This window comes from Diachasma alloeum, unplaced genomic scaffold, assembly GCF_001412515.2.
Source record: "Diachasma alloeum isolate Michigan unplaced genomic scaffold, Dall2.0 Dall_scaffold_00343, whole genome shotgun sequence".
NCBI lineage: Eukaryota > Metazoa > Arthropoda > Insecta > Hymenoptera > Braconidae > Diachasma > Diachasma alloeum.
Genome location: NW_021680482.1, coordinates 1,024,759 through 1,044,455, shown reverse-complemented (window position 1 = coordinate 1,044,455; position 19,697 = coordinate 1,024,759). Strand labels below are relative to the sequence as shown.

The 19,697-nt window shown below is 38.9% G+C and overlaps 3 protein-coding genes across 3 annotated transcripts in view; 1 reads left to right on the top strand and 2 right to left on the bottom strand.

Annotated features, from left to right (window-relative positions):
* The window catches only part of LOC107040810 (angiotensin-converting enzyme), a 45,595-nt gene that overhangs the window by 4,552 nt on the left and 21,346 nt on the right, over window positions 1-19,697 (top strand). Inside the window, exons 3-10 of the mRNA XM_015261062.1 lie at window positions 356-514; window positions 2,574-2,670; window positions 4,314-4,457; window positions 4,533-4,724; window positions 6,057-6,154; window positions 6,250-6,419; window positions 7,502-7,626; window positions 8,330-8,672. Coding sequence (XP_015116548.1) covers window positions 356-514; window positions 2,574-2,670; window positions 4,314-4,457; window positions 4,533-4,724; window positions 6,057-6,154; window positions 6,250-6,419; window positions 7,502-7,626; window positions 8,330-8,672 — 1,328 coding nt within the window. The remainder of the gene's footprint in view (window positions 1-355; window positions 515-2,573; window positions 2,671-4,313; window positions 4,458-4,532; window positions 4,725-6,056; window positions 6,155-6,249; window positions 6,420-7,501; window positions 7,627-8,329; window positions 8,673-19,697) is intronic.
* Window positions 9,284-10,561, bottom strand: LOC107040812 (proline-rich protein 4). Its single transcript, XM_015261065.1, has 2 exons — window positions 10,544-10,561; window positions 9,284-10,459 (listed from the first exon to the last, which is right to left on the bottom strand). Exons 1-2 carry the CDS (start codon window positions 10,559-10,561, stop codon window positions 9,284-9,286), a joined length of 1,194 nt encoding a protein of 397 aa, XP_015116551.1.
* LOC107040811 (tetra-peptide repeat homeobox protein 1-like) lies at window positions 15,861-18,192 on the bottom strand. Its single transcript, XM_015261063.1, has 3 exons — window positions 18,181-18,192; window positions 17,890-18,073; window positions 15,861-16,951 (listed from the first exon to the last, which is right to left on the bottom strand). The coding sequence occupies exons 1-3, from the start codon at window positions 18,190-18,192 to the stop codon at window positions 15,861-15,863; spliced, it is 1,287 nt and encodes a 428-aa protein (XP_015116549.1).

Sequence of the window (19,697 nt, the reverse complement as noted above, 5' to 3'; positions counted from 1 at the left end):
TCTCCTAGAATCATCAAAAAAAAATAGAATTCCAACGAGAATTCCCCAGAATTTTAACAGAATCCCTACATATGAATAATAATAATAGTAATAACAATAAAATGCAATAATTATAAAACTGAAAAATCAATTATTTGAAATGATAGTAATTCTTTTCAGTAAAATAAACTAATAGTTTTTTTAATAATATAGTTATAATCGTATTTCTAGAGAATTCCAGTAGAATTTTCTAGCGAATTCGCCAAATTTTTCTATTGTATTTTTTCGTACGTGCAGTCGCGACTTTTCAGGTCAAGATATTCGCGTCAGGAAGTCACGCTTGTGTAAGTTTACCGAATGAATATGTTGATTGCAGTTGGAGTCGCAGAGACAGTACGCAGAGTTCCAGAATCATGCGTGGCATCTGCTGTCTAAGTTGGACGCATCGAGCCAGCGGGACCCCTTCCTCAGGAGACGCCTGAGGTACCTGTCGGTGGTGGGTCCGGCAGCCCTTCCTCCTGATCAGTTGGACAGAGTGAGTAATCAACCGCAACACTGCTCCATGTTATTGTTTTCATGGAGGCTTTATCAAGGTCGCAGGTAAATCAGGTCACTGGCTGGAGAATGAATAACGTAACTGAGAAATTCCCGGCAGCCGCAGGAGTCAAGTGTTTTTGTACGGCTGTCTTTGGTGTGCATAGAGAGAAATAGTTGTGCAGCGGAGTGGAACGCATAGGGGACTGATTTACGAAGTTTGAATTGATGGTTGGGGGATTAGTGGTTTAACTTGCAGGTTTAGGAAAAAACGGGTAGAGGCAATTCTTTGGAGAAATTAATTCTAATACACGGAGAGAATATAAAATGAAACGAGTTGTCCGTGGTTAAGTGAAGATATTGTAACTTGATTTGATAGATATTATTATATTATATATTATTATTATTTTGATGTAAAAAAAATTCAATTCAGTCGCGTATTTTTTTAGATACACGGTTAAAAATTTTCGCCTGCATTTTGCGCCAAATCCTGGAAATTTTTATCCTGTTTAATTTTTCACTGAAATTTCAGGAAATATTGGCATTGAAAAATCAAATATTCCAATGATTTTCTGTTCGAATGATCTGAAAATCAATAAAATCCTTGAATTGTCAGTGGAATAATTCCGTGAAAATTCAGAAAAATGAGGAAAATTCAGGGAAAAATGTCATTTTATTTCTGAATATTCATATTCCATTGATAATTCAATGGAGTTGTGAAATTTCCATCTCACTCCCACTGAAAACTCATAAATTTCTTTGATTTCTACCTAAAACTGGAAATTTCATAACCATTTTTTCCCTAAATCCGATTCAATGTTACTCTCATGAGAATTACGATCATATTTTCTATGAAATTTCAAAAAATTTCTAACAGTGTATCGAGGAAATTTTTTTTTCGAGGAATTGCTGTATCTTAAAAACGGCTTTAGCGATTGAGCAGAAATTTTGCTCAGGCCCACTCCCAAGCAACGCCAATTATTCCACAAAATTTCAGATTTTCAGCTCGTTCTTTACTTCTTTCTTTGTGAAGATTTATAAAAAATCCCATTTTCTAAAAACATCATATCTTCACGTTTCACAACGTTCTACATCATTTCCAAGTGAAATTAGAAGATCTTCAAAATGAACGATTACAAAGTTTCCATTCGGAAGCAAAATTACAGTGTGAATTTGATACTCGAGGACCATAACGAAACCCCATCACAATTTGACTTTTCTGTACCGAATTTTTATTCGTGTCTAAATTAAATGTTATGTCGCACATTGTTAGGGACGAATTAAAATTTCACCGAGCGACATTGAAACCAATTTAGAGAGGAAAAAATAATGGAATTTGCAATTTCACTTCAAATTCTCTGAACTTCCTAATTTTTCCACACATTTTCAAATTATTTACAATATAACCAACGCACTCGTTTCTTTTCCACTTATCTTCTCTCCCCACGACTTATCTCACTCACTATTTTCGTTCCTTCATCTCTCTCCTCGCACCTTGATTAGGTCAGACTATCTCGAGACGTGTGAGAATTGAACGTAATAAACAGCAAAGTGTAAACAATAAAATAAAAAAATAAAAAAACAGCAAAGTGCTACCCATATATTTTTTTTAGTACGTGGAGGAAACAAAACCTCCAGTCTGTATTAAGTGCAAAATAAAAGAGTTACGTAATTTATTGCGAGGATCGTTGGGAGTTACTCGAGAGTATGAAATGGGACAGAAGTGGCAGGTGAATAAGGCTTCTCCCCTTCGCGTCCTTGAGGGTTGATTGCAAATGTTAAATATAAACAGAGTTGGCATCTTTTGATGTTTTTCAGTGTTTTCAGATCTTGTTATTTATGAGTATGTTTATGAATACGAGTGATGCACAAAGGTGGGGTTCTGTTGTTAAGTGGTACACGTCCATTCGTTGAAATGAATATGGACGGGTGATTCAATGGGCAAAGGATTCTAGGGATCTCGCTGCGTGTCGCCGTTGCATAATTTTCTGAGAATTATTTTGAGTAATTTATACGTTATATTCAGTTTTAATGGGGTTTTGCCTGTTTTCTTATTGCAGTACAATCGGGTCATTAACGACATGCTGGCGATTTATAACTCAGCTACGATATGCGCTTATAATGATCCGTTCAAGTGTGGACTCAGACTGTATCCAGGTATTTTTAATTTTTTATGAATTTGGGTTAATTATGTGTATAAAGGAAAAAAATAGGAAAAATTATCCTAATTGGGGACCGAAGATGAGTTTTTTTCTTCTATTATTCTAAAAAAGTTATCACTCTGTTAGGGTAAGCTCTAAACAAAAATTGGAGTTGTTTGCAAATATCCCGAGAGTTTTTTGAAAGAAACTTGGAGAGCTTTTTTCGAAAATCATGAAATTGGTTACACAAATGCTGAGAAAAAAGTTTTTATTTTCAGAAACTGAAATTTGCTGACAAATTCCTAATCATTAGAAATGGTTCCTTTAACGTCATTTACATAGGCTTGAAAATGAGGAATTAGTGACCAAATCACTGAATTCCAATTTAAAATAAAATCAATTCATCTTTAATTGTTGGAAGTGATCAAAATAATTGCAATAATTTACTTCAACAAATTGCACGACGTTTCGAACGCTCAAGACGCTCCTCAGGTGCATGTTTCATTTCCTATCAAGAAAACAGAAATTTCATGTGAATTCTAGTATTTCTCATTCGTTGAATTTCACAATCGCAAATCCCTAAAAAATCGGGATAACTTCCTAATTATTAGGAATGGATCCCTGAAAATCAAAACTTTTTTTTCTCCATAAATAGTCTTATGACAATTTCCGCCGAACCCAGTAGTTCCCAACAATTTCACAAATTAATCTCCACCTTCATTTGACCCCCCAAAAAATTGAAGCTGATAATTTTTCAAATTAAACTTAAAAAAAAAAGCAATCGCAAGCGAATATGCAGAGCAGTTTTCTCCAGTAATTTCAACAAATAAATCAATTCAGCTTGTGCCCACCAAAAAGTTGCTCATTAAACTCCCTCTAATTACCTCATCGTCCATAATTAAATTGATTCACATGCGAGCACTGGAGAGCTCCAATGAAATCATCCACTTAAAATTCATTGAACTAGTCGAACGTATCAATTACAAGCGTAATAAACCGATCAATTTATTTATCTCATTTCTGAAAGTTATTTCTATGCATCATGTGCGTATCGTGAAAGCTGCAGGCCCTTTCGATACGCGCATATCCGCGCAATATGCATGAAGTGAAAATTACTCGAGAGTATAATGCTACAATGAGAGAAAAACATCATCAATGGTTGAAATATAATGGAATTTTTTATTCTAAAATGACTGCATGCACGAAAAAATTTAATAAAAAAACCTATCGAATTCGTTGGAAAATTCTATTGAATTTCCATTAAACTTTCTATTAGTTTTTGGCTGATTCTATTGACATGTTCAATAGAAACCATTCAATAGAAGTCAACAGAATTCGATTTTTCTAAGTAACTTATTCTTTTCATATATTTTCTATAGAATTTGCTCGACTCAAATTGTCCAATTTTTTTCCATTCTATTTTTTTTCTTCTCATCAAAAAAATTAAACGAAGAAACTTAGAAAATTTGAGCCCAGGAAATTCTATAGAAAATATCTCAATGGAATAAGTTATATAGAAAAATTGAATTCTATTGACTTTTTCTACTGAATATTTTCTATTGAACAGTCCAATAGAAATTCAATAGAATTTTCTAATGAATTCGATAGGTTTTTCTATTATATTTTTTCGTCCGTGTGACCTTATTTCTACTTTTATAGAAATCTCGAAAATAATGGCGAAGAGCAGGGACTGGGACGAGCTGCAGTGGGTGTGGATGGAGTGGAGGAGGCGAAGTGGAAGACCAATGCGTGATTTATACCAACAGCTGGTTAAATTGAATAACGACGCAGCCAGGTTCAATAGTGAGTCGTCTCATCGATTAATGAATTATTCTGATGAATTTATGGAGAAATGAGAGACACGTAATTTGCAATTAGATTTCACTGACGCCGCTGAGTACTGGATGTTCCCGTACGAGACGATAAACTTTCAGGCGGAAGTTGATGAAGTGTGGAATAGTATAAGACCGCTCTATGAGGAGCTTCATGCATACATTAGGAAGAGGCTGAGGGATTTGTATGGGCCGGAGAAGATTGGGAGACATACCCCACTTCCTGCGCATATCCTTGGTGAGTCGGCGGACTATTTTTTACGGGCTTTCTCGTAGTTGAAACGAATAGTTGGGATTTTCCCTGAGGGAGATACATTTGTCAAATGGTTTTATAACTAGGGAAGACGACCTTGGTTTGGCAAAAGAAAGTTCTCGCGAAAAACTATCGCCTGGATTGGCAGAGGGTCGATCGTTACCTCTCAGATTGTTAATAATTTTTTGTCTGAAATTTCCGGCACTTTTTTTGGAAATTGTTATTGAATTTAATCACAGGAATTTCGATGAATTTCGTCATTGAAAATTCGGAATTTCGGGGAAAATAGAAGAGAACTGTAAATTTCAGTTTCATTTTTCGCTGGAAATGAATGGAAAATCAGAGAATTCCGGTAAATAAATTCTGGAATTTTCAGGATAGTGATACTGAATGCGATTTAGGGAGAAAAAATCATGAAAATATCTCTGATTTAAGAGAAAAAAAATTAAATTGCAGATTCCACTGAAAATTCAATAGAATTTCATATTTTTTAGCAGTCGGAAGACAGGAGTACCTCAACTCACTCGAATTTTCTATCAAAATATAAATATCTAGTACCAAATTACGCTAAGTTGACAATTGACTGAAAATTGAAGAATACATTCACCTGAATTTTCCTGATTTTTATTCATTTTTATGGAATAATTGCAATAAAATTGACAGGTTCCCTTTATTTTTGCATAAAATTTTGAATTTTCAATTATAAAATTACTCGACATTTGGTGATTATGAAAAACATGTGAAAAGATTTTTTCATTGAAAAATACATTAATCGAATAATTAGAAAGAACACCTCATTTGCTTGACTGTACTTCATGATTTTTATATAACAAACATATGCTTAAAAGATGTCATTGATCATTAAATGAAAAAGTTGAATACATAATACTTCTCGGAGAAAATCGATTGGTCAATGTAGATATTTCTAGATTTTTTCCATAACAAATCCTCAGCATACATTTCCCAAGATTGTTGGCTTGAATTTTAAATGCAAGCAGAATAAAACGTAAGTAGAATAACTTACGAAACTGATGCCGAGGAATTTCTGCGGAAACGGTTTCCATAGAATCCATTGTACAGATAAATAAATTCTATTCTAAAAAACATGCAGTAAAATTGCAAAATTGTTCAATAGAATTGCAATAGAAATTCCATAGAATTCCCAACAAATCGAGGAGAATTTTATATTAATTTTTATTTTTTCTTCTCAACGTTGAAAAATTAGTCCGTAAAATTTTTTTAAACTAGAAATGTCAGATCACCACACACAATTTCTTTCGGAACAAGACGTCAATTGTTAATTATAATCTTTCGCAGGAAACGTTTGGGGTCAATCGTGGACAAACCTCCTCGACATAACCACTCCCTACCCCGGCAAATATTACATGGACGTTTCCGAGGAGATGTTGGCGCAGGTAAAAGCCATTCTCTCCAAAGTAAAAACAATAAAACCAATAGCACGATTTTATTATCAATCGCATGATTTCCATACACTCAATTTTATCTGCAGGGCTATACACCCATAGACATGTTCCGGGTTGCCGAAGAATTTTACCTCTCACTCAATCTTAGCGCATTGCCACCAGAGTTCTGGGCCGGAAGTATTATCGCTGATCCAGGGGATCGACCATTAATCTGTCAGGCTTCCGCATGGGATTTCTGTAACCGGATTGATTACAGGTAGACCTTTAACACCTAGACGAACTAATTATCGTTCGGATCACTAAATCAGAGCGGAGAAGGAAAAAGGCTATTTCTCTATGGCAGTCCATTTTAGCGTTCGCAAATTGAAATTGCCCCTGTAAAAGTACGAATATGAATAATTTAATGCAAACAAGGTACGCCTCGGAATGAGCGCCAATTTTTCAACACAGATTTTTGTATTTCCCTCTGATTCACCAACAAATATTGAAACTTTTATCACAATTTTCCAAGAAGTTTCTAAATTTTTTTGTAAATGAATTTCCCAAAGAGTGAAATTTTTGCTGATTTTTTTTTAGTATCAAATCTTTGTAATCTATAACTATTACAGCAAATAGTAAATGCTCCGCTGAAGGCCTTCGGGCGATGGCCTCTTCGTGCGGGAATTTATAACGAATTCCGTTGAATATAAAATAAAATATTGTTGGACACTTTACGCTGAACCCGCTACCATGACACATATTTGCAAAATAATAACGAAAAACAGTCTAATAAATTTTCACTTCATTTCAAAATATCTCTGGAATTATTAAATTTACATTGTTAGAAAAAAAAATAATTTCACGGAATTTCAGATATCACTGAAAATTCAGAGAAAATTCAAATTTTCGAGCAGCAGAATATGAGAATTTCCCAACTTGTTTTAATCTCCAATGAAAACACGAATATTCAGCATAAAATTACGCTGAATTTTCAATTGATTTAAAATTCAAGAATATATCTACCTTAATTTCCCTGATATCTGTTAATGTTCGTGGAATAATTAACTAAAATTTACAGTTTCCTTCGATTTGTCGATAAAATTCGCAGTTTTCAATTACGAAATTCCTTGAAATTGGGCCAGCGCGTGACGCAATACGGCTCAATAAATAAAATAAAAGCAAAATAAACTAAAAAATTCCTTGCAATTGCATTGGAATTACAACGTAACAAAAATTTTCAAGACTACCGTAGATATAACAAACTCTTTGCGACGATCTTCGTAACCAATTCCATACCCCCTAAAGAAGCTCCTCCGACGATTTTCACTTCATTACAGCCTGCCTTTTCCCTCTTTCCAGAATAAAAATGTGCACGAAGGTAACAATGAAGGACTTAATAACAGTTCACCACGAAATGGCGCACATTCAGTACTTCCTCAGATACAGCCACTTGCCCCGTGAATTCCGAGACGGTGCAAATCCAGGTGAGAGTCCAAAAGCCGAATCGAAATAAAAATAGAAACTCTCATTGCATCTTACGTGAGCGACTTGTATTTTTCTCTTACGTGTATGAGTGATTTACCGATCTACAAGAGTTACAACAGTCCGAGCTGGTGGGGCTAGATGCGTCGTAAAGTAGGAAGATAGCCGTTTCTGGATTCAAACAGGAAGATAGCACTAGCTTTTACCAAGTAATAGCGTTGAAAGCAAAACCCAACCAACCAACAACACTCACAATTCCAGTTATACAATATCACTCCTGTTATACCTTCAATTCTCGTGACATCAATTTCTGTCACCGAGATATTTGATTAGTTCAAGTCACTGCGCCATCAAGCTCATGACTTTAATAGACAACAATCTGCCGTAAAACACGAGCACAACGTTTAGAGACACGATAGCCACTGAAATATGTTTATAACATTCGAGTTTATAATTATAGCACTTTCACCGTAGCCACTGGTGATTTTCACAACCGGAAAACTCGGTTGACTCGATGCACACACGTGCAGGGAAGGCTTCCGGCATTTAATAATTTTTTACTCACATTAATTGCGAGAATATAAATGCTCGATGCAAATTTCAATTTGTAATTTATCGAACACGATCTATAACACTCGGTTTTCATTACCTTCCCTCAATTTTCTCGGCTATTTAAATGAATTCTGTTATCATTTGGTTGTTTAGGTTTTCACGAGGCTGTTGGAGAAGCCGTTGCCCTCAGTGTGGGCACACCCAAGCATTTACAGACCCTGGGGTTAGCTATTAAATACATAGACGAGCCAGAGCCAGATATCAATTATCTGTTCTCCTTGGCAATGGAGAAATTACCACTACTGCCGTTCAGCATAGCTGTGGACAGATGGAGGTGGGATGTCTTCAGGGGAACCGTCAGTCGAGAGGAGTACAATTGTCACTGGCACAGACTAATGGAGCTTTACGCTGGGGTTAAACCCCCAGTTCTACGGACAGAAGATGATTTCGATCCTGGAGCGAAGTACCACGTTCCCGCCAATGTCCCCTACATTCGGTGAGTAATCAATGAAATCAATTCTCAAAGTAAACTCCAGGAACAAGAAACACAACGAAACCACAAATTCCTTCTTTGGTTTTTATTAATAAAAATCTCGTAAAAATATACAAAAACATGATAATCACGGTTTGCAGCAAATACCATTGTCTGCAAGATAAATTTCCATTGATTTACCTCAATTATACAAAGAGTAACATCTAATAAGGTACGGCATGATCACAATTGTGATCCTTGAATCGTCTGATTCATCAGAATTAATGAACTCCACCTTGGATTACTCACGTTGAAAATAGAGAAGAACAATTCAGTAATTGAAGTGGTAAAACGGTCACGTGGACTCATCTCTCAGTTGAGTTTTTGAAGAATATCTCCGAATCTAAGGGAGATAACGAAATTTTCCTAATGACCTTTTTTCTAGAGCAAATTAAGCGCTACAAAAGAAGTTTTAACAAAAATTCAGCTATCTCCCTTAGAGTCCGAGATATTCACTGACAAATGGCCAATAGTGAAAATTGACTTGAACCGTTTTACCAATTCGCTACTGAATTATCATAATCTTCATTAGTATCTACCTAAAAATAGCTCAAAAACTTTGCGACGAGCCCCCCTCAGTACCCGTGAGACTCGATTTCTCCTCCGTGCTCGCCTCCGGAGTAGTCGCCGCCGGAGAAGTCGTGGTGCTCAGGCTCGTGCTGTTCTTGATGTTCATGATGATGAACAGGGTAGGGGATGGGTACTTTGACGGGGTAAGGAACAGGTTTGGGGACGTGATAGGGCACGTGTTTGGTGACATGTACGGGGACTGGTCTTTCGACCGGGACCTTGACGGCGTAGGGTACGGGCTTTTCGACGGGTACAGGCACAGCTTTCTCGACGGGGTAGGGCGCAGGTACAGGAACTTTGACGGGGTAGGGAACGGGTTTCTCGACGTGGTAGGGAACAGGCCTGTCAACGTGTACCTTGACGGGGTAGGGAACGGGTTTGTCGACGGGATAGGGCACGTGTTTCTCAACGGGCACGGGATAAGGCTTGACTACGTGAACGGGGTAAGGCCTATCGACATGTACCTTGACTGGATAAGGCACTGGTTTCTCCACTGGATAAGGCTGGGGTACGTGAACAGGTACTTTGACGGCGTACGGCACCTTTTTCTCCACCGGGAATGGCTGGGGCACAGGCACTTTAACTGGATAATGAACTTTTTTCTCTACTGGATAAGGCGCCGGAATGTAAACCTTGTGGGGTACAGGCCTGTCCACTGGCACGTGCACCGGATAAAGCACTTTCTTCTCAACAGGATAAGGCGCTGGTATGTGAACAGGTACCTTGACGTAAACCTTCACCGGTACTGGAATCTTTTTCTCCACTGGATAGGGCTGCGGTACATGCACCTTAACTGGATACGGCACTTCTTTTTCCACGGGATAGTGAACCTTCTTCTCGACTGGGTACGGTACTTTGACGTTCTTCACTATTGTTATTTCCTTGATCTTGGCCTCGTGATGATGATGCTCGAGGCCACCGGAGTGTCCTCCGAAGCTTGACTCACCGCCGTAGCTTGAGTGACCTCCCAAGTCCGAGGAGTCGTGGCTGACAAAGAGGCCCTCGTAGCCACCACCGTAGTCGCCTTCTGAGTGGTAGAGTCCGCGTTTCTCCTGCTTCTTCTCGATCTTGCTGTCGTCCACTGCAGCTTCCGCTGAGGGTGAGGGCTCTGCCTCTTTTTTCGCTTCCTCCTTGCTGGCGGCCAGACCCACCAGCATGGACAACGCCAGGAGCACTTGTATCTGAATAGAATAATTGATGAGTGAATTGTAATGTTAAGGAATTTTGGGAGTTTTGGGACTTTGATTTTAATTTGGAATCTCAACACTCACCGAAATCCTCATTGTCCGCAACTCTGTAATCCGGCGTTCGTCCAGAGATTAACTGGATTGATCCCCCCTTGCTGGAAACCACTTTATATATGCTCCAAACGAACTGCTTTCCCCGCCAACAAATCCTAGCTACACTGTGCCTACTCCCCGTCGAAAGTGAAAGACTATTCTCTCCGTGTGTGCAACAAGGTGTGCTTTACATTACGCCAAAATATCTCAACCACAACGTTACACAGATGAAGATATTCACCCCCACCTTCGTCTGGGGTAGGAATTTATTTCTACCAAATGGTTCCGTTTTGATCAGCTGCGTGGGAGTACCAGAAGACTCCGGAGGATTTCCTACCTGGATTTTGTGAATGTTTCATGGAATCGTTGGATATGCTAAGTATCCGGCGAGATCCGCTGACTCTGTCAAATAAATTGATCGGATTGAAGAGATCGCAGGCAAATTGACAAGACAATTCAGTAGCGAAGTGGTAAAAAAGGTTTAAGTCAACTCATCTCCCAGTTGAGTTTTTGAGGAATATTTCGGAATCTAAGGGAAATAGCGAAATTTTTGTAATTACATTTGTTGTAGCTCTCAATCGGCTCTACAAAAAAGGTTATAATAAAAAGTTTGCTATCTCCCTTAGATTCCGAGATATTCATTGAAAACTGGTCAATAGTCAAAATTGACCTGCACCGTTTTACCACTTCGCTACTGAATTAATGATGAAGGAATTGAAAGGAAGCTTTTTTGTGGCACTAAAATTCTACCCGAGTGAATCACAATAGTGGTGTATATAACGAAACCCAGCGATGCATGGGAGCGAGCAAATACCGGAAGGAGGATGTATACCGATGCCAGCAAAAGGGCAATGATATAAACCACAAGAGGCCGTTACTCCTCGGCAATGGAAGAGTCATAAAAGACTCGAAAATGAATTCGCCGCTAATTTCTCGAGTTCAGGTGAATCTCAGGGGCATTATAAGAGCATTATGCGATTTTTTCTTCCTTTTTTCGAGCCATCGCACAAGATGGACTTCAGTGAAAGTTTAATTTGCAACGAACAGATGACGTGATATATTCCCTTGGCGCTTCATACATCAACTTTCGACTAAATATAATGATATAGCACTTGTGGTGTCACACTTCCGCCTTATCCATTGAGTAACAATGCACCTGGATTACAGGGGATAATGAGAAATATGAGAAAACTTGGTAATGATTGTGTGTCAATATTGTTTGTTAATAATTGTGCATTATTCAGTGGTCAAACTATTCGTGAACGCAGGGGCGTTCTACGCACTGAGCATTTTTTCCTTGACTAGTCAGCAGAAGTTATGACTTCTATTATTTTTAACACCTGAATGTTTTTTAATCGCCTGCGTTCGAGTGAAAGGGAGAGTGCCGGTTACAGTCGTATACTTTTGCTGCATTGCAAGTAATAAACGAGATTTTCCGGCGGATCATTTCTCATCTGTCAAGGTGAATTGGAAAAGAAGGCAGAAAAAAATTGTGAAGAACGCATCATTAAATAAATGAGAGAGAATTCTTTGATAAAAAGTTGTTTAATTGGCAGAAGTCTTTGGACATTTACAAACTTATATTCTTGGAATTTTAATACATAAATTCATAATGAAGCAGTGTTGTTAAAAGGGTCCGCGACGCTGGCGTTTCTCCGCCGCTTGATCAGCTTGAGCCTCTGCTCCGTGATTAACAATCTTGACATGTGGCTGTTGATAGACGAAAGGGGCTGCGTAGTGGTTGGTTGGAGGGGCGTAATAGAACACAGGTTTCGTCTCGACCTGGTAGACCTTCACGGGAGGGATGAGGGGTTTGATGACAGGAATCACTTGGGGCTGTTGCTTCTTCTTGGGATCGGCAGGTTTCTCCGCTTCTTTGGAAGCTCTCGCCTCCGGGTGGACCGGCACGAACTGATAGTAGCTGTGCTGGTAGGGATTCCCGTAGGGATACTGCCGGACGAACCTGGTTGACGTGAAGTCTCCGGATGATCCCAGTCCTGATGAGAACCCTAAGCTGGAAGGTCCTCTTCCGAAACTCGGTCCCAAGCTCCCGAAAGGCAATTTCCCGAGACCTCCGAACCCTGAACCAACGTCATCCTCATCTTTTCCACTGTTGATACTGCTACCACCGCCGAATCCTATGTCGTCATCGGCGCTCTCGCTGCCGCCTTCGAATCCCGGGCTAACGTCATCGAAGTCATCACTCCCTTCGGGACCGTAACTAGGATCGAAATCGTCGGCCTGACGTCTGAACAAGCTGTGCTTTATCTGCTGTACCGCCAATTCGGCGGCCTCTTTTTCCTTCTCAATCCTCAGCATTTCATCCCTCTCCTCAGGCGTTAGGATTGTGTAACTAGGAAGTTGCTGGGTAAAGTCGTACTTCCGAACACTAGAATGAGACGCGCGTATCGTCTCGGTCTCGGTCGATGAATTACCAGTCTCCAGTGCCTTCTCAACAGCCTTCTCAGCTACTCTCTCCGCTGCACGCTCAACCGCCAGCTCTGCTGCTCGTTCAAGTTCCTCCCTCCGGCTAGCGGAACTAGTCAGAGCTACGGTGAGACAGAGAAAGGTAACACCTGCCACCTGCACCACCTAAGTCAATCACGCAGAAGATTTGAGCAGAATTAATTATGCTAACCAGCTACATTGAGGCTGTTTATTTGCTAATAACTCGCTAATCTTGGTAAAGAAGGTGAATTAATCGGGGAGGTGGACGTGGGGGACTTTACTTTTTCGGGCAAAAGTTGAAATTTCACACTTTCCATTTCTAGGGGGATTAATTGATTCGTTCGTAATAATCAGTTGCACAAATTTTTGGAGTTCGCGGAGAAAAGAGATTTCGGGAGCGGACGGATTTCAGTGGTTTTATGTCACAATATTTAAATACATGGTTGGGTTACATAAAAGGATGAGCTGGGACACGGGGTTTGGGGTAATGCAGGGATTTGACATGTATGACAAAATTATGTGGACTTAATCTTACTCTACGGACTTTTCTATTGCAATTCAGGCGTTTTTTATGTGAGATTTTTTAAATTAGCTGTGAATTTTAGTCACTGCATAGTCGGGATTTTTTGGCTTTTCGGGATTTTTTATCAGAACCCTTGTAAAAAATTCAATATCTTTCAGAAACACTCAAATATTTTAGGCGTCGATTTCATTAAAAATTGTTATTTTTCCAAACGAGCATACACAGTAAAAAAATCGGTGTTAATCAACTCTGTATGAGAGTTCAATTCCCCCTCAGCCCAGCCTCAAATTTTTGGGCACGGAGTGGATTTACATTTTTCACACCTACACTGAGAAAAAAAATTGCTTTTGCCAAGTATATTTACTTGCCACAAGTAAATGTATATAAATATTTGCATAAGACATGTCAAAATGAATATACTCAGTGCATTCACGCCGAAAGACGCTGTGGATTTATTTTCACTCCTTTTGGTGTGGACTCAGAGTCGAAATTCACTCCGAATTTTTAACTGTGTAATATATACCAGGGCTGTTGCAGTTTCTGATAGAATGCGAAGAATTGAGTTCTGCACAGTAAAAAACTCGGTGTGTAATGTCTCCAGTGTGAGGGGTCAGCACTTTTTGGGAGTTCAGTTCACCCTCTGTTGTTAGTTAAATTTTGATACGGAGTGGATTTCGATCATTCGCACCGAACTGTGACGATTACTATGTTCATGTTGATAATATAGTCGTCTCAATTTTCACCCCATTCATTATACTTAACTCCGGAATTAATATGCTCCGTACAGTGTGGCCTTTTGACTCCTTCTGTCGCGGACGCAGAGTCGAGATTCACTCAGAATTTTTTACTGTGGTAGGAACGCTCTAGAAATCCACAGAATATTGACTGAATGTTTATAGAAATTTCTAGTCTCCACTGGAAATTATTCTACGAATGTTCACATAGGAATTGATCATGAAGCTGAATCAGTCAAACCAGTAGCGAAGTGGTAAAGTGGTGCAAGTCAATTTTAACTATTGACTGGTTTTCAATGAATATCTCGGAACCTAAGGCAGATAGCTAAATTTTTGTTACAGCCTTTTTCGTAGAGCCAGTTGAGAGCTACGATAAATGTGATTACGACAATTTCGCTATCTCCCTTAGATTCCGAAATATTCCTCAAAAACTCAACTGGGAGATGAGTCGACTTAGACCGTTTTACCATTTCGCTACTGAAATGTTTTTAAGGAATGTACAAACTCTTTCGCACTCAAAAAAAATTTGTACATATGATTATTTGATTCTCCTACACTTAAATATCCCCAAATTGAATTTTCCGCTGACGAATATTCTGTTAGTTTCAGCTTTATGAATTGATTCTTAATCTTCATCAATCTCTCTATCTCACAGGCACTAAAGATTCCTATAAACATCATCCTTCTGCTTACAATTCGATGTCTTGCGAAGTCTTAATTTCTACCAATACTATTTCTACATTAGTCTCTCTAGAAACTATCCAAATTCCATTAGGCTAAGCCGATGGAATTTCCCAAAAGACATGTCTACGAAATTTTTCCATACGTGTTCACTCAACAATAAATACTAAACGAGATGTGCGAATAAATCTAACAGAGTACGAACCATATTTCGGTTTCTCATATTGACGGACAATCTACCCAGTGTCAAAGTGTGTCCTAATCTCACAAGTTCCAACAATAAACTAATGGCTCGACGATCGGGTCCAAGCAATATTTATACCACTTGTACTTTCCCCAAATGCAGTTTTGTAAAATCATATTCGATTCCTTCTATTGTCTCCCTGTCTGCCATTTACCTCTTACCAAGAGGATCGAGCATTGTTTTCACGGGTACCATTATACCCCATTATCGACTTTATAGTTTCAGTAATTTGTCCCAATGCTCTGCCTCCGCGAGTCCACAACATTGAAATTGCATTTATTTCTATTATTCCTTATGCCAGTTTTTCCCTCGATTGATCTTTCCTACACTCTTAAAATCAATTTCTCTCCTTCCCAGAAGTGCACGAATGTTTCATTTCCAATACAATAAACCAAAACTTTCTTCAAATTAGAGAAAATCACTCCAATATGAGAACAATTGCGAAATCCTTAAAGTTAGAAAAATCATCATCTTTAACATTTGGGATATTTTGTTCTCTTGACTAGAGTAAATCGTGCAACCTGATGTAGTGGAAACAAGTGCCACTGGTTGACATAATACCTCGTCATTACCCCGAACGGACCCAGTGAATTGCAGTAAATCACAGTGCCCTAATGATACAACGAAAATAGAGAAAAAAATAATCAACGGGAGGAGGCTCTCTGTCTCGCCCTAGTTGCTATCTGTGATATCTGCACCTCCCTCTTTCACCTCATCACTGTTATCAGCTTTTTCACCAGCCCCCGGATCGTCAGCCATAGCTTCGAAGTAATTTCTCGACATTGCTTTTCCCTTTCCTATGATCGCTTGAGTGACGCCACCAGTTGGACTAGTCTTCTTATCAGCAGTTTGTGCTTTTTTCTTTTGGACTGGAATGGGAACGGGTTTTTCGATTGGTACATGGACCGGCCGTTCCTCTGGAATCTCAACGGGATACGGTATCTTCTTGAATACGGGATAAGGGACTTCCTTTTCCACGGGGTAAGGCTGGGGAACAGGCACCTTAACGGGATACGGTACATGCTTGATCACTTGTACTGGAACTGGTCTGTCAACCTTGACCTCGTACGGTACATATCTTGTTTTGTAAACTGGATAAGGCACGGGTTTGGCCACTGGTACAGCGTAGGGCTTTGATATTGGCACAGCCACGGGCCGATCGACCTTGACCTCCACCGGGTAATGGACCAATTTGTCAACTGGAAATGGTTGAGGCACTGCGATTGGTATCTTCACAGCAACTGGTATGTTACGTTCGACTGGAAATGGCTCCGGTACAGGTACTTTCACTTCGTAATGAATCTTCCGCTCGACTGGAAATGGCTCCGGGATGTAGACTTTGTAGGGGACTCGTCGCTCGATCGGGACTTGAACTGCGTAGGGGATCTCTTTGTAAACCGGAATCGGCTTTGGGATCTTCACGGGGACTTTGATCATGACCTTGACCGGGTGCGGAATCGGCTTCTCGATGGGGTACGGCTCCGGCACCGGGATTTGGACAGGGTAGGGGATCTTTTTCACCACTGGGTAGTGCACTATTTTCTCCACTGGGTAAGGATCCGCTACGTTCCTCACTATTGTTATCGTTTTTTCGTCGTGGGGTGCGGCGGGGATGTGGGGATCTTGCACGTGGGATTCGGCGCTGGTTTCCACGCCTGTGCTGTCTGCCGCGTTGTCCGGGTCTAGGTGAGGCTGGAGGACTGTCAGGTCCATTGTGGCGACCCCTGATTGGTAGCCGGCGTAGTCTTCTTGACGAAGGACACCTGAAGTTCGAGAAGTTTTTAACTCAGATGTTTCGGAGATTTTTTGAGGAATAATTCAGTAGCGAAATGGTCAAACGGTTTAAGTCGATTTTGACTAGTCGTTCATTTTCATTGAATATCTCGCAATCTAAGGCAGATAGCAGAATTTTTGTTATAACCTTTTCGATGGAGGATATTAAGAGCTTCAAAAAAGATGTAGACGAAAATTTCGCTATCTTCCTTAGATTTGGAGATATTCCGCGAAAACTCAGCTATGAGCTAAATCGACTTCGCTACTGAATTTATGAATTTATGAATTCTACGACCGATTTAATCCCGAAATGAATTCAAATTGATGTTTTCAGTGGGAGTGAGATGGCAATTTCACAACTTGATTAAATTTTCAGTGGAACATGAATATTCAGAAACAAAATGACATGAACTGTCAATTTTTCCCTCAATTTTCTGAATTTTCACAGAAAAATTCAACCTAAAAATCAAGTATTTTATTGATTTCCAGATCATTTGAACAAAAAATCAATGGAATATGTAATTGTTCAATGACAAGATTTCCTGAAATTTCAGTGGAACTTGAACGCGATAAAAATTTCCGGAACTTGGCTCGTACAATTCAGACAAAATTTTTTAACAGTGTGGAAGAAGTCCCGCGAGATTTTTTATGTTCAATGTTACCCTTAATTATCCATTCAAGCTCAAAGTTGCCATGTTTTTTTGAAAATTCGCCTTGTACACGGTCCAGGGCCCGGAGTATTCAACTATTTATAATATTTTTGCCGGATATTTTTATTGATTGGGCCTCTAGACACGTCAAAATAAGATGTCAAATTTTTTCTAATTGTCCTGAGGCTTTACCACAATGCAATTTAAAAAATTGTAAAAAATGCCGCGCGACTAACGGAGTATTGTTAAAACAAACTTGAAAAAAAGTTTTCCCATACCAGCATTGGGATCTTCAATATCGTGCGGATCTATCGTCCGATAGCTCTCTAAATACGGTTTCTCCCACGAATATCTGTCCTGAGCTGGCAGTTGATGGCGACAATCGAACTTTACTCTCGGATAGTTGAATTGTCTCGCCATTATCATCGGCAGAAGTGCCCACAATACCCAGGCCACGTGTCTCTGTTGAAAAAAACATACACCGAGTAAACTTTTTTGAGTTTTGATGCAAACTCGTTGGATTTAAATGCACTATTTGTACTATTTATTCTGTCACTAGTGAGGCTCACCACGTGTCCCATGACGATATTGTTAATAAACAAGAGGCTCTTGATTGCTCTTTGTTGGATTGGATGAGACTGACGTTTAATCCATGCGAGTTTTCCTCCTATATAATACGCTTGCTCGTGCAAGTGTGCCATTTCTTTCACATTTAATACGGTTTTAGTGCACACAGGTGCTTAGTAATGGCCATGTGTGCTGAATACTCTTTTTTTCATGGACAACAATAATATCGGGCGGGGAGGGGATTCCACTTTCTTAATTTCGCTCGGGTCCACGACCCCAATCAGTAGAGTTATCATAGCAGAGCGTTGAAAGTGAAGAGATCGCTTTGATGGCTTGGTTTGATTAAAACACGATAGAACATCACGATACTCATAGATATTCATTTATGGTGTTGATTACATTGAAGGTAGAGTTGTGGGAGGCGTGTCGGGTGATTTAATGGAGCGGCCGCGATGATTACAAAGGGATGGAGATTATTTTACTCTCATTGAATAATTATTCGGGTTCAGAGCGACGAAATGGAGACAGTGGGGAATTGTTTTACTCACACGGAGAGAAATTTTTGATAAAAATTGACCTACCGTTCTATAAAAGTGTATCATGAGTCATCGTTTCCCCATTTCTATCCCGAAATTTAGTAAAAATTAATATGTGATGATCGAATTTTATTCTGCGTTAGAGAAATTTTATCCTGACGCATTATAAATTTTACCCTTTCAGACCAATAATTTTTATGTAGATAACAAAGAAAATTCTAGAACGGTTGGGAAATTTTACCACCGTTACAGTAATTTTTACTCTACCGGCACGGTAATTTTTATTTTTATCAGGATAAAATTTCATGTATTAATTTTTGATAAATTTTGGGATAGCAATGAGGAAACGATGACTCATGATACATTTTTATGAAACGGTAGGATAATTTTTATCAAAAATTTCGCTCCGTGCAGAAAATTTAAGTGACGGTATCGTAATTTTTCACAGGAGATTCAAGTAGAAATTACGGAATGCTGTGGAAAAATCACCTGATTGTAGGTAAAAATTCCGGAGAAGATACGTAATTTTTATTTAATATTTCTTTCCGTGTGGAATTCTAGTCGAATTCCAATAGAATCAATCGAATTTCACATCATAAACTACTTCAGTAATCTCAAAAGAAAAATTATCAGAAGGGTCCGTGTACAGAAGACCCATTGGAATTCAATTTCTGAAAGCCGAAAGGAACACAAGAATAGGAAACAAAATCACATGAATAACAAAAATAATAATAATGAAATAATAATAAAAATAATAAAATAATAACAAATAAACCTAATAATAATTAAAAAAATTAAATTACGATGAATGAAAGTACAATGAAAATACATCCCCATTANCCCCCCCCCCCCGAAATTTTCAACAAATTTTGTTAACGATCACAAATTTGACAGTTCCTCTGTAAACGATCCCAATCAAGTATTCCCCAGCACCTCAACATTATCCGAAATTTTTATCAATCGTTGGGAATTCGTGTGAAGAC